Source organism: Calidris pugnax, unplaced genomic scaffold (genome assembly GCF_001431845.1).
Source record: "Calidris pugnax isolate Ruff unplaced genomic scaffold, ASM143184v1 scaffold225, whole genome shotgun sequence".
NCBI classification, from domain to species: domain Eukaryota; kingdom Metazoa; phylum Chordata; class Aves; order Charadriiformes; family Scolopacidae; genus Calidris; species Calidris pugnax.
In genome coordinates, this window is record NW_015091072.1 from 6,503,791 (window position 1) to 6,515,276 (window position 11,486).

At 44.6% G+C, this 11,486-nt stretch overlaps 1 protein-coding gene across 1 annotated transcript; it reads left to right on the forward strand.

Annotated features, from left to right (window-relative positions):
• The first annotated feature begins 55 nt into the window (after positions 1 to 55).
• LOC106896859 (coiled-coil domain-containing protein KIAA1407-like) lies at positions 56 to 10,723 on the forward strand. The gene is made up of 8 exons (XM_014957128.1): positions 56 to 210; positions 1,894 to 2,035; positions 4,977 to 5,108; positions 5,637 to 5,815; positions 6,326 to 6,549; positions 7,338 to 7,494; positions 9,368 to 9,558; positions 10,341 to 10,723. Exons 1-8 carry the CDS (start codon positions 67 to 69, stop codon positions 10,651 to 10,653), a joined length of 1,482 nt encoding a protein of 493 aa, XP_014812614.1. The 5' UTR covers positions 56 to 66; the 3' UTR covers positions 10,654 to 10,723.
• The last annotated feature ends 763 nt before the right edge of the window (positions 10,724 to 11,486 follow it).

Below are 11,486 nucleotides of genomic sequence, written 5' to 3' on the forward strand. Positions count from 1 at the left end.
GGGAGACACCTCCCTTCCGTCCGTCCGTCCGTCCGTCCGTCCCGCCCGAGGGGAGGCGGTGTTGCCATGGCGAAGGCGCCACTGCCGGCGCGCTGCGCCATGCGTCCCGCGGAGAGGAGCGGCCGCTCGCCCGGCGTGGCCGCGGCTTTCCCGGAGCAAAGGCCTTGGTTGTACCGCTGGCGGCGCCTCACCGCCGGGGCCGGGCCGAAGGTAACGGGACCCGGCGGGTAGGGGGAGGAGGGCGGGGGGGAGAGCGCTAGGGGGCGCGCTGCGGGGCAACTGTCCAATCGGGGCGCGCCCTCTGGAGGCGAGGGACCATGCGCCGCCGCTCCTCCAACAGCTTCAACGGCCGCGGTTGGGGGGGGGGGGTCCCGGCTGCTTCACAAGAGCGGGGTGAGGCTGGGAGAAGGGGTCTCCCGGCTCTGGGGGGGCTGTGGCAACCGCCGCTTTAGCTGTTGGAGCGGGGCCGGAGGAGGGCCAGGAGGATGAGCAGAGGGCTGGAGCAGCTCTCCTCTGGAAACGGGCTGAGAGAGCTGGGGTCCTTCAGCCTGGAGGAGAGAGGGCTCTGGGGAGACATTATAGCCGCCTTCCAGTGTCTTTCCTAAAAGAAAGCTGGAGAGGGGCTTTTTACAAGGGCACGTAGTGATAGGACGAGGGGTAATGGCTTCAAACTGGAAGAGGGTAGATTTAGATTAGATACCAGGAGGAAATTTTTCACTCTGAGGGTGGTGAGACACTGGAACAGGTTGCCCAGACGAGCTGAGGATGCCCCATCCCTGGAAGTGTTCAAGACCAGGCTGGATGGGGCTTTGAGCGACCTGCTCTGGTGGGAGGTGTCCCTGCCCATGGCAGGGGGTTGGAACTCGATGATCTTTGAGGTCCCTTCCAACCCAAACCATTCAATGATTTGCCAGCGGATGGGAAACCAACACTGCGCTTGAGGGAATGGTGTTGGCCTCAGCTGTGTTAAAACTCTAGTTCAAAAAAGAGAGACAGGTGATTGAAACACTTTTATTTATTTATTTTAATCTTCTTTCCTGCCAAGGTTTGACTACTGTAACTTGGAACACTGGATTGGGGTGAAGTAATTTACACAGTAACTCCCTCAAGAGTAAGATACCCGGCTGTTACGCATAAAACTCAGGGGTCACGCACAAAACACACTGCTGAGCAGTACTGCAGGGTGTATGTGTGAGCAAGTAATAGAAGAGACTTACCTCAAAGCACCATCTGCATCTACAAACACCTAAGATCAAGGAAAATGAGTTCCTTCTGTATTACTGCCTTGGGTATTGTGTCGCTCCCGCCTTCATCCTGCTTCTTAGGGCAGTCAGGAGTGTGTGCCTGCTTCCTCATGCAGCCTCCTAGACCTCTCTGCAAAGGGAATAAGTTTTCCAGAAACGTGGGCTGTCTGGGGTACGGGTGTTACATGTGAAAACACAGTGACACGTCAGTACTGTTTACACCTCAGAGAGATGACTATGGGACAGAGAATCACTCAGCCTATTTACACAGTGGCCAACCTGGTTATGACAAAATGCTGATACCAACTTTCATAGTTGGTGGTTGCTGGGGACTAAGCTGGCAAGTCTCCATTCAGCCCCCAGGGGCTGGGTGTTTGCATTCTCCTAACGTGTTCTCCAATCACTGTGATTGGCACTAATTGCCAAATGAGTGCTTATTACTTAATCATTTCTAGGTCCAATTTCTCCAGTCAATCAAGAGCAGTGAGAGAAATGTGTTTCAAAGGAAATCTATTTCTTATAACAGCCATGCTGTCGTGTGTTACATTCCCACCAATGTTTGCACTCTCTGGAGGAGAAACCTGGATACAGACCATTTAAAAATTAATCTAGCAATCCTTAGATATGTTTTCCTTTCTTTAATTTAAAGAGAGTGGAACAAGCCTCTGAGTATGCCGTCTCTGAAGCTTTTACCCTTCGAAAGTCAAGGTATCGACAGGGGTCTTGTGGTCCTGTGACAAGTTTGGAAACCATGGAACAGCTGCAAGATCATGATGAGGCCTGTGAGGAAGGTGAGCGGAAATACTGCTTGCTATAAGCTACCTAAAATTAATTCTTCTTGATCCAATATCATGGTTCTGGTCTGAACAGGCTTTTACAAAGCTTGAGACCAAAAGAAATAGATTATTGTAAGATGCCTTTTATCTAATGGAGAAAGGCATAAGAGGAATCAATTGCTGAAGTTCGAGGTAGATCTTGATTAGCATATGTAAGAGAAGGATAAACTCTGTCTCCTGAAGATTTCAGGTCAAGACCAGGATGAGATACTGCCCTTAAATACACACTGTATGGTCAAATACAAGTTGGCAAGCTATAGGAAACTGGATGAAATTCCCTGAATTATTTTTGATAGTAGGCCAGATGTGAAAATGGAGTTGTTCAGTTTACAAATAATTGTGTGATTTGGTTTTGACTCCCATGCAAAATTTTCTCAACTAAATATTCCCTTTGTAATTCCTGCAGCCACCAGTACTTACTGAAATTTGAAAATAAAACTGCAGTGCATTTGAAAAAAACAAAAGAGAGGGAAGTTATCTCCAATCAGTGCTAGAAGTTCCTCTGTAGTGTAAAAAGCTGGTAGGAGACAGGATTTTAAAAACTGAATTAACCAATCTTTTAAGACTCAGAAGTGAGCCTTACAGAATGGAATGAAGACATGTCTCTTCCACTTCAATACAGGAAGTTAGCTTTTTTGCTTGTAATCATGACGGGTTCAACTAATAGCACGGAATACACCTATCTGCTTATGGTGCACTGTCTGAATGCATTATACAGTGTAGTGGCTCCAAAGGAGCTGTCTTTGCAATTGGTGGAAAAGCTGCTTGCTTTCCTCATGTTTCTTTATTTTTGTTTGTCCTTCTCTGCTAGGGTTTTCCTTTTTATAGCTGCCAATCCCTCAGGATTGTTTCTAGTTCAACTGAAAGCCTTTTATCTGGAATCCATTATTAGAATACTCAATGGTATTAACTACACTTAGTCCACTTTGCAAAGAAAGGTATCGATAAGAGAATTGCCAGAACTCTTTTACTCCAATTACAAGGAGCTCACGTTTCCCAGTCAAAAAAGTAACCCTTCCCCAAGTGATAAGCTGCTTTTCTCTCTTCTTTCTATTATCAGATATATTTCCTTGTTCCTGAGCTGGCCTGAGAGATTATAAAAGAACAAAAGTGATATGAGGGACAATAAAAGTTAGATTTATGTTTTCTTCAAAAAAAACCCACCCCTTTTTAAGGAAGTTTTTAAAAGGCTTTATTGCCTTAGAAATACCAGGACTCAATGGGAGCATATTCATTTTGTGTTAGAACTAGAGATTTGGAGCAGCTGTGTGCCTTTACCAGGAATGACATGCACTGCAGTGGCTGCAGAGATACCTCCTCTTTGCCCATCCTTACTGCACAGGGGCTGAGGATGGCTCAGCTTCTCTTGGGGCTGCTCCTGATGCCTTGCAGTTTACAGCCCTGCATCCTGCTTCAGGAACAGCTTGGTGTTATGGTTTGAAAAAAACTACAACAATCTATTGTTGTTTAGACAAGTATTTTATCACCCGATGACCCCTCCCCACCCAGGAAGGCAAACTGGGGAACACAAGAAAACATGAGGGTTGAATTATAAATAGATTTAGTAGGATAAGACTAAATAATTAACAGTAATAGCAAAGAACCAGTATTAATCCTGATAGTAATATAAGATATACAGGAATTATATTCAGCCAATTCTATCAGCAGGAAGCTGTGCACTCCCAGCAGTAGACAACAAGTGTCAGATGCTGCGAGCGCAATGGCTTTGGCAGGAAGGGAAGGGCTCAGAGGTCCAGCACGGGGGCAAGAAGTTCTCTGGACCACTGCCACCAAGGGAGAGAGAGCTATGCAGCAAACTTGCTAATTTATATTGAATGTGACGTTGATGGCATGAAATAATCCTGTTGGCCAGCCTGGGTTGAATGCCCAGGCTTCGCTCCTCCTCATCCCTTCACCTGGCAAGGCTCAAAACCACTGACACCTTGAATCTCACACAGCCTAGCTGGCTACAAAGTAAATATTTTAATGAATTGAGACACTGGAGTCTTCCACATGTGCATTTTTCCCTAGCATTAGAAGAGAAGTTAGTCCTGTGTCACTCAGCCCAGGGCACTTGGCCACCCATGCAGTGAGGCCAGGTGGTTTGCTGAGGTGGCAGCCACATTAGCTGTCCTTGCTTTTGAGTAGGACTCTGAAAAAGGACTTTCTGTGGTTTTCCACAGAAGAGTGGACATGCAAATAAAGTCCATAGGACTTTATATCCAGTTGTTCTTTAAGCATTTGAGCTCACTGAAGAGTACCAAATCCATCATAGGTGCATTCCTGTAGTTGCAGTCTTAATTCTGAGTACAGGTGGTCCCTGGTGAAGTTGCCACTGGACAGATTTGTCATCTAGACTCACCAATTGTTCCTGGAGCTGTAAAGTTCCCTGGTACATGCAAAGGTTAACCTGTACACATGAAGCAAAGATTTGTAAAACAGTGGTTCTTTTTGTATTTAACATATGACAACCTTGGCTGTACATGTGGAAAATACCTAAGTGTTAGCAAGTGGAGTCATAAAACATATGAAAGCTATCCGAGTTATTAATTACCTCATGTGAATTCTATCTCCTTGATAAATGCTGCAATCATCATACGAGTGATCTAAATGTCCACAGAATATTGTAGGAAGAATTAGGTGGAGAAGAATTCGTTTGTGGCGTACGTGACAGGAAAAAGTTTGCCACCTTCTCTTCCTGTTCTTTTATAGATCAGGAAGATGAGAACAGAACTATTAGCCTTATTCCTTTTTCTGTTGCAGATCAGCTTTCAGTCATTGTAGACAGCCTTCCCAGCATGTGATATAACTATCCCAGAGACAGAGTCTTGCTATTTTGCACTTACCCGTATATTTTTTAAGCAAGTGAAGTCATCAGTCTGTTTCCTCATGATAGCCCGAGAGCTGCTCAGTAACTGGATGAAGTCCAAACTGCAAGTGGAGCTGACGAACGATGGAGAAGAGGAAGTTGACTCTGTCCTCCTGGAAAAGCCTTCTGCAGCCCCTCTGAAGTATGAGCGGTTTGATGGTGAGAGCACAACAAAGCAGTTCCTGGCTTCCTTTCTGAGGATGTGCTGGGTAAGGGAGCCAGGCCTCATAGCTTGTCAGACCGAGAGGTAAAAGTTGCTTTGAGGCCACGATAGTGGGCTCAGTAGAAACAAGATTAGAGGTGGTGATTTTTCTCCCCCAGCTCTTACACCATAGTGCTACACAAGTGCACCTCATAAACATTTGATGTTTCTCTTTGCAAAAGAGAAATTTTATTTTCTGTATGGATATTTGTAAGGCCTGTCAAATTCATACAGCCATTTGAGGTGCTCAGAGGCAAGGCAGTAAAAAACGGACAAAATGTTGTTACTGCTCTAGCATGTTCAATGGGAGACTGATTAAGGCTCTTTGGGGATAAATGGAGTGCAGTCAGTGTGTCGGCTTTCATCAGAAATGCATTCACAGTCTGGGAAAGTGATCCGTTTAATTACATTAGGCTTTGTGATCTGAGACAGAGGAGTTTATTCATTTCAGACTAGCCTGAGATAATCTGAATTTCTCATTTCAGACTTGTGCAGCAATCTGGAACGTGAATTGGAAAGTTCTACTGTCCAAGAATACCTACAGCATCTTTTGCAGAGTGAAGCTGTGAACTGTGGGATAGCGAAAAACCTTAGGCTTGAAGACATCAAGGAAAAACAAAAACTTGAAGATCCACGAATAATCATGGAGCTCAGACACAAGCAGGTGAGCAGGCAAGGCAGCACAGTTAAAACAAATAAAATGGAGGATTATAGGATTACAGTAAATGCTCAGTGATACTTTCCCAGTGTTCTCTCCCAACCTGCAATAATCTCTGACTTGGAGGCAAATACCCGAGGTTACTCTTCCACAGTTTGGCTGAAACTTTACTGTGTTTCCACGTGCACATTAGCCATTCACAGTAGCTTGCACAGGCAACTTTCTCTACATCTCTTCAGGTTTTCTCCCTTTGTGAAGACTGACAGGAAAAGCCACCATGGCAGTCAGTTTTGAGTTTGGTCCCATCAAGTAGTACTGGTTTAACTTCACTCTCTGGAATGGAATTTTTTGCTGGTCTGAGAGCAGAACCAGTCCAGCCAGTGCCAACTATGGATAGAGTTGCTTGCTTCATGTGAAAGGTGGATTATGACCCACCCTGCTAGTAGTGTATGATAAACCTCAGATTCTTCAGCCTTTGACATCTGCTTTGACTTTTGCTGATTTCCTCCTCCCCAGGTAAAAGAAAACCGAATGAGGCGTCAAAAGGCATTAGAGCTTCAGAGACAAGAAAAATTCCTGAAGAAATCAATTCTGGCTGAGGCCAAGCTGCAAGCACAGGAGGAAGACAGAAGGAAAGCCCTGAAGGCCAAGAAGGAGGAGGAGGAGATACAGAGGGAAATGGTGAAGCTGCGAAAGGAAATGGCTGAGAAGAGGCACACCATGGCAGAAGCACGGAGAATGTAAGAGGGAGAGGGAGCGCGTGGAAATAACCGTATGAAGGACACTTTTCTTATCAGCTCCTTTTAGTAAATGTAAAAGGAGTGGTGGTCCCAAAGGAAAGATCTGCTATTCCTCTGGCTCCGAACTCTCCCAAAACCTTTTATTCCTTTGTTACCAATGTCAGTGGGTGAGTTTATCGTTACCGGGCAGATGGGCTAAAGATAGTGTTACCCTCCCCATAGCCATTACCAGTATGTACACTGAATCACAAAGTAGGAGTGTATTTGCACCACCATGCATTCTGTCAGCTCTGTGGCCACATCCAGCCCTGTTAGCATCTAATACAGCATGAAAGGCAGTACACACACACACACACAAAAGATAGTCTGTGTTGAAAGTCTAGCACTTAAAATACTTCCTCTGCTATGAGAGAATAAAGAACGTTCTTGGCTGAGAATTTTGCAGAGGCATAATTTCTGCTTCTGCTCAGCTTGGATTGTCATAGAGATGTGACTTGTAGGGATGCCATTTATTTACTTAGGCAGCCCCAAGATCCTAAATTTTCTCATGCAAGTGCTTTACTGAAATCTTACTATTTTCTTCTGCCTGCTATATTTTGAAAATGCTCAGACTGTTTAATTTCTGGGACTCCAAACCATGATAGAAACTGTTTTCTAAGAAGGCCAAGTTAAATAATCAGCAATTTTCTAAGCTGTAGAGGCAATTCTCTTAGGATTGGCCAAAAAGAGAGTGAAATCTACAATACTTTCCTCATTGCATTAGATCTGTATGTTTGTTCACTCTCCAGGGAGGGGAAGACACAAGAAAAGAGTCAGAAGCTGTCAATGCAGGAGGTATCTGTTACTGCACCACTACCCCTGGTCCAGAAGAAGGAAGAGCAAGAAGAGGAGAAACAGAGAAGGGTTCAGGAGCTGCTGCGCAGGATTCACATCAATAAACAGAGAGTGAGCATCACCCTTCTTTATCTGAGACTCTGAGCTCCCTGCCCTCAGCTACCATTTGCAAAACTGAAGTAAAAAGTCCTGGTTATCAGAATTTTTTACTTCTTCCAAGGCCTTCTCCTGATACCAGGAAAGTAGAAGAGCAGGGCAAGAAGTATTTTGTAAGACTTAGGAGCAAGAAATCCAGACCTTCCATCCCTAGTGTGTCTGTGTCTTAAGTGGGAGGTTTCACTTAGAATTGTAAAAAACACGGTGCTCGGGACAGTTGCAAACATAAAGGCTTCTGCAATTGAGAAACAGGCAGATGTACAGAGGAGGCAGCGGAGCAAGATTTGTTTTCCCCTGTGGAAGGAAGTAAAAGGGGAGGGGGGAGTGGCACGAAAAGGACCTGAGAAGCTTTTACTGTGCTTATGGGGTGGTATTTTAAAGATTACCTTGCAGACCCTGGTGTAGGAGTAAGGACAGTAGAGACAATAGAAGTGCTGAGGTCTGGGATAAATTTTGAGCTGCATCTCCAAGAGCTGAAGTATGCCAGCACATCCATAATGGGTTCCTCAAGGATCCACTCCCACTGGGTGCAGTAGGATATTCTGTGATATTGCAACAGCTCTTTTGAGACAAACATGCAGACTTTAATAACTCCTAGTAGGAACCTATTTCTTTTATCCTCATTATTCTAATACCATGGCCAGTTCTGGGTTAAACATCTAATTGTATCAAATACTTGCAATTAAAGAGCAATCTTTTTGTACTGAGTAATTTTATATGGGAAGTCCCAGCAAAGGGAATAAATGTCACTGAGTGCAGGTAAGAATGCCATCCATCACATAATGTTTTAAATTAATAGAGCAATCATCATTAATGTCTACTTATCTACATCTAGAATTTATTTTTTTATAGAGGAATCCCATAGCTTTTGTGGTGATTCTCCTGATGGCTCACTTCTTCTGCCCATATGCTAGATTTGAGCTTGGCTGCTGTTCAGCAGTGCACAGCCTCTCTCCAGCACAATCTAAGCTAGGAAGGTAAGCCTGAATGAAACCACAATACAATTTAGGGCTGGCATAATGTGAGAAGCCACGACTTAGCTGAGCTAAGCAATAGTGACATTTGATTATTTTCCTACAGAAGAAAGAAAGAGTTAATGCATTGACATTTTGTCCTTTTCATAAGTCTCCATTTGGAGATTTCAGTGAGTGAGAGGAAAGCAATTAAAACAAGGCATTATGACAAAAGGGGAACGGCTGAGTCCTGTGAGTTGACCCACTTGGAGGATCAAAATGAACGGTGTCTGCAGTGACAGGGCTAGAATTATGGGGTAGATTAGATAGCAAATTGCCATCCAGTGCAATGTAAATCACTCCCAGAGGCAGCAAGTCTAATTACAGAAAAGGGGAAAGGTTTGGCTTCCTGCTGGAACGAGGATGAGCTTTGGTCATGTCATAAATTCACAATAGGAAGTGTCTTGATTTTTGTCTAAGTTAAAAAAAAAAAAAAGTGGTCTATGGAGATATTTGTGAACTGTTCTCCACAGAAGTGTTCTTACCTGGAGTATCTTAAGACATATTTTAGATTTTGAAATATCTTTCCTCTCTCTAGAAATTCATTCTTCCTCACCCATTTTATTCCTTTACACTTGGTGAACTATATATGTTTCACTCAAAAGCATAGACCCCCATGATGTTATCTTTCTGCCTTTTGTAAGAGACCTGCGCATGCTCTGCATTGTTTTTTTTACCCTCAAGGTAATTATTGAAAATGGGGATTCTGAAGAATCTCAAAAATGAAAGTCAGGTAAGGGGAAGGGTGGAGAGGATCAGCATTTGTGTGGCACGCTGTATCTTGCTCATTGGTTTTCGGAAACTCTCCCTTGCAGTGCATGCAACGACATTTCTCTGCTTGGCTAAAAGTCATTCTGGAGCAGAGAATTAAAATGAGAAAAGCCAGAGCCCTTGATGACTGGAAATGCCAACTGAAGGCCCTGCGAGCATGGAGAAACTATGCCTGGGCCGAGAAATTAGAGCAGGAGACACAGCAATTGGAAGTTCATCTTCAAGATCAAAACAGGTAGGGATCCTGCACTGTGGAATTCCTCCTTCTGCAGCAGTACTTTGGCTGTGCAGTGATCGTAGACTGTCAAAGGGGCTTGCCAGTTAGCCAGCAGGAAGAAAATAGTAGCTTTTTGACAAAATTGCTACTTTGCCTGCAGTCTGCCCGAGGTGTTGTGGCACAGATGAACAAGAGGACAGAGATAAACAGAAGCTTTAGCACTTTCCAGCAAGCCTTTGTCTCACTCCCTCTGTAGGTATCTTTCCTGGAAATCTCACCCTGGCTTGCTCCGTACCACAGAGATTATGAGGTGCCATATTTATTCCTGATTAATATAGTTATTTCCTATTTCAGTAGTAGTATATCAGAGATCATTTTGGCCAGTGCCTTTCATTAAGGAGGCTGTTGGCTGAATTCCCTATCAGCCATTGAAAATTTTGCTCTTGCAGGTGTCTGGCAGGCTGTATGGTGAGGCACTGCTGCTTCCCCCTGTGCAGCTGGCAAGGGAACAGGATGCCTCTTGTTGCACCCATCCTACAGCCCAGGAGTGACACAGGAAATTGCAAAATGTGAATTAGAGAAACGTAATTCAAAATAATGGGCATCATTTCTCCCCTCCCACTCCTCCTTGGAGAAACTCTGTACAGCTTTGGAGGGCCTTCAGAGTTAAGCGACAAAAAGACATGGGAAGTTATGGGGCCTCATGCCGTGGCCTGAACTGCGGTACTGGATGTAATTGTTTCAGGCAGGCCTGGGCAGAAGCCTCAATCCTATCATAACACAAGTGCTTTCTCACCCAGGAAAACACAATTGTCTGTGGAGCATAACCAGCGACGGCTTTTGCGCTGCTGCTTTCTGGCCTGGCAGCGCTGGAGCCAGGCAGAGACAGAAAAGCGAGAGCGGCAGATCGAGAGGGAGGAGACGAAGAGAAAGATGGCACAGCTGCTGGAGGCAGTGTCACAGGGGAAAGGCAGTCTGCACGGGCCACTGGAGGTTAACAAGCCTGGGACAGCAGAAGTAAACCATCATCAAGAGTTACAGAAAGACAAGGTAAATCATTCCCATGTAGTTTTGTCTCAGAACTTTACAAAGTACTTCTTTTGTGCAAGCTGAAATAGAGTACATTGTCCCAGACGAAGGCTTCTTTCCCAGGGTGACCCTCAAATATATGTCGGCAACTGTTCAGAAGAGAAGTCTTTAAAAATCAGAGGCAAATGTGAAGGACAACAGATGAGGTTTTAAAGTCATCTCTAATGCTGCCAGAGAACAACCCTTCATGTACTGAGTTGCAATGAGCATCCCACCCCCAGATCACTTTTGCTGAGAGATTAGTTACATCTTTGATGCCTGCTTAGACTGAAAAACAATAATGCTTGACTGCATGACAAGAGATTTTGTCATGCCAGTGCAGCTCTGGCTTTTAAGCATGGGAGAAAAAAGTTGTCACTGCTGTTTCAGCATAATGCACATCACAAGGAGGTAGGAGAGGAGAATCAGTGTTTGCTTCCTTAAATTGTCATTTGTCAGGTCAGAGCCTGACCTTCCTTTCTGTCTATAAAACCCATACCAGAGCAGTGTCCCAATCCCAGCATGCGAGCTCACACACACATATTCCAGGTCAAGCTTTTTGTTTGCTTAAGTGTCAGCAAAAGCTGATTTCCTACAGTGCTTATATCATCCTAGTAGGCCCATATTTTTCTTCTGATGCACTGGTAAAATTAGGGCTGGAAGGATGGGACTGAATCTGGGATTTGACCTAGGAATCAGAAAGCAAATGACACGTCAGTACTGTTTACACCTCAGAGAGATGACTATGGGACAGAGAATCACTCAGCCTATTTACACAGTGGCCAACCTGGTTATGACAAAATGCTGATACCAACTTTCATAATTGGTGGTTGCTGGGGACTAAGCTGGCAAGTCTCCATTCAGCCCCCAGGGGCTGG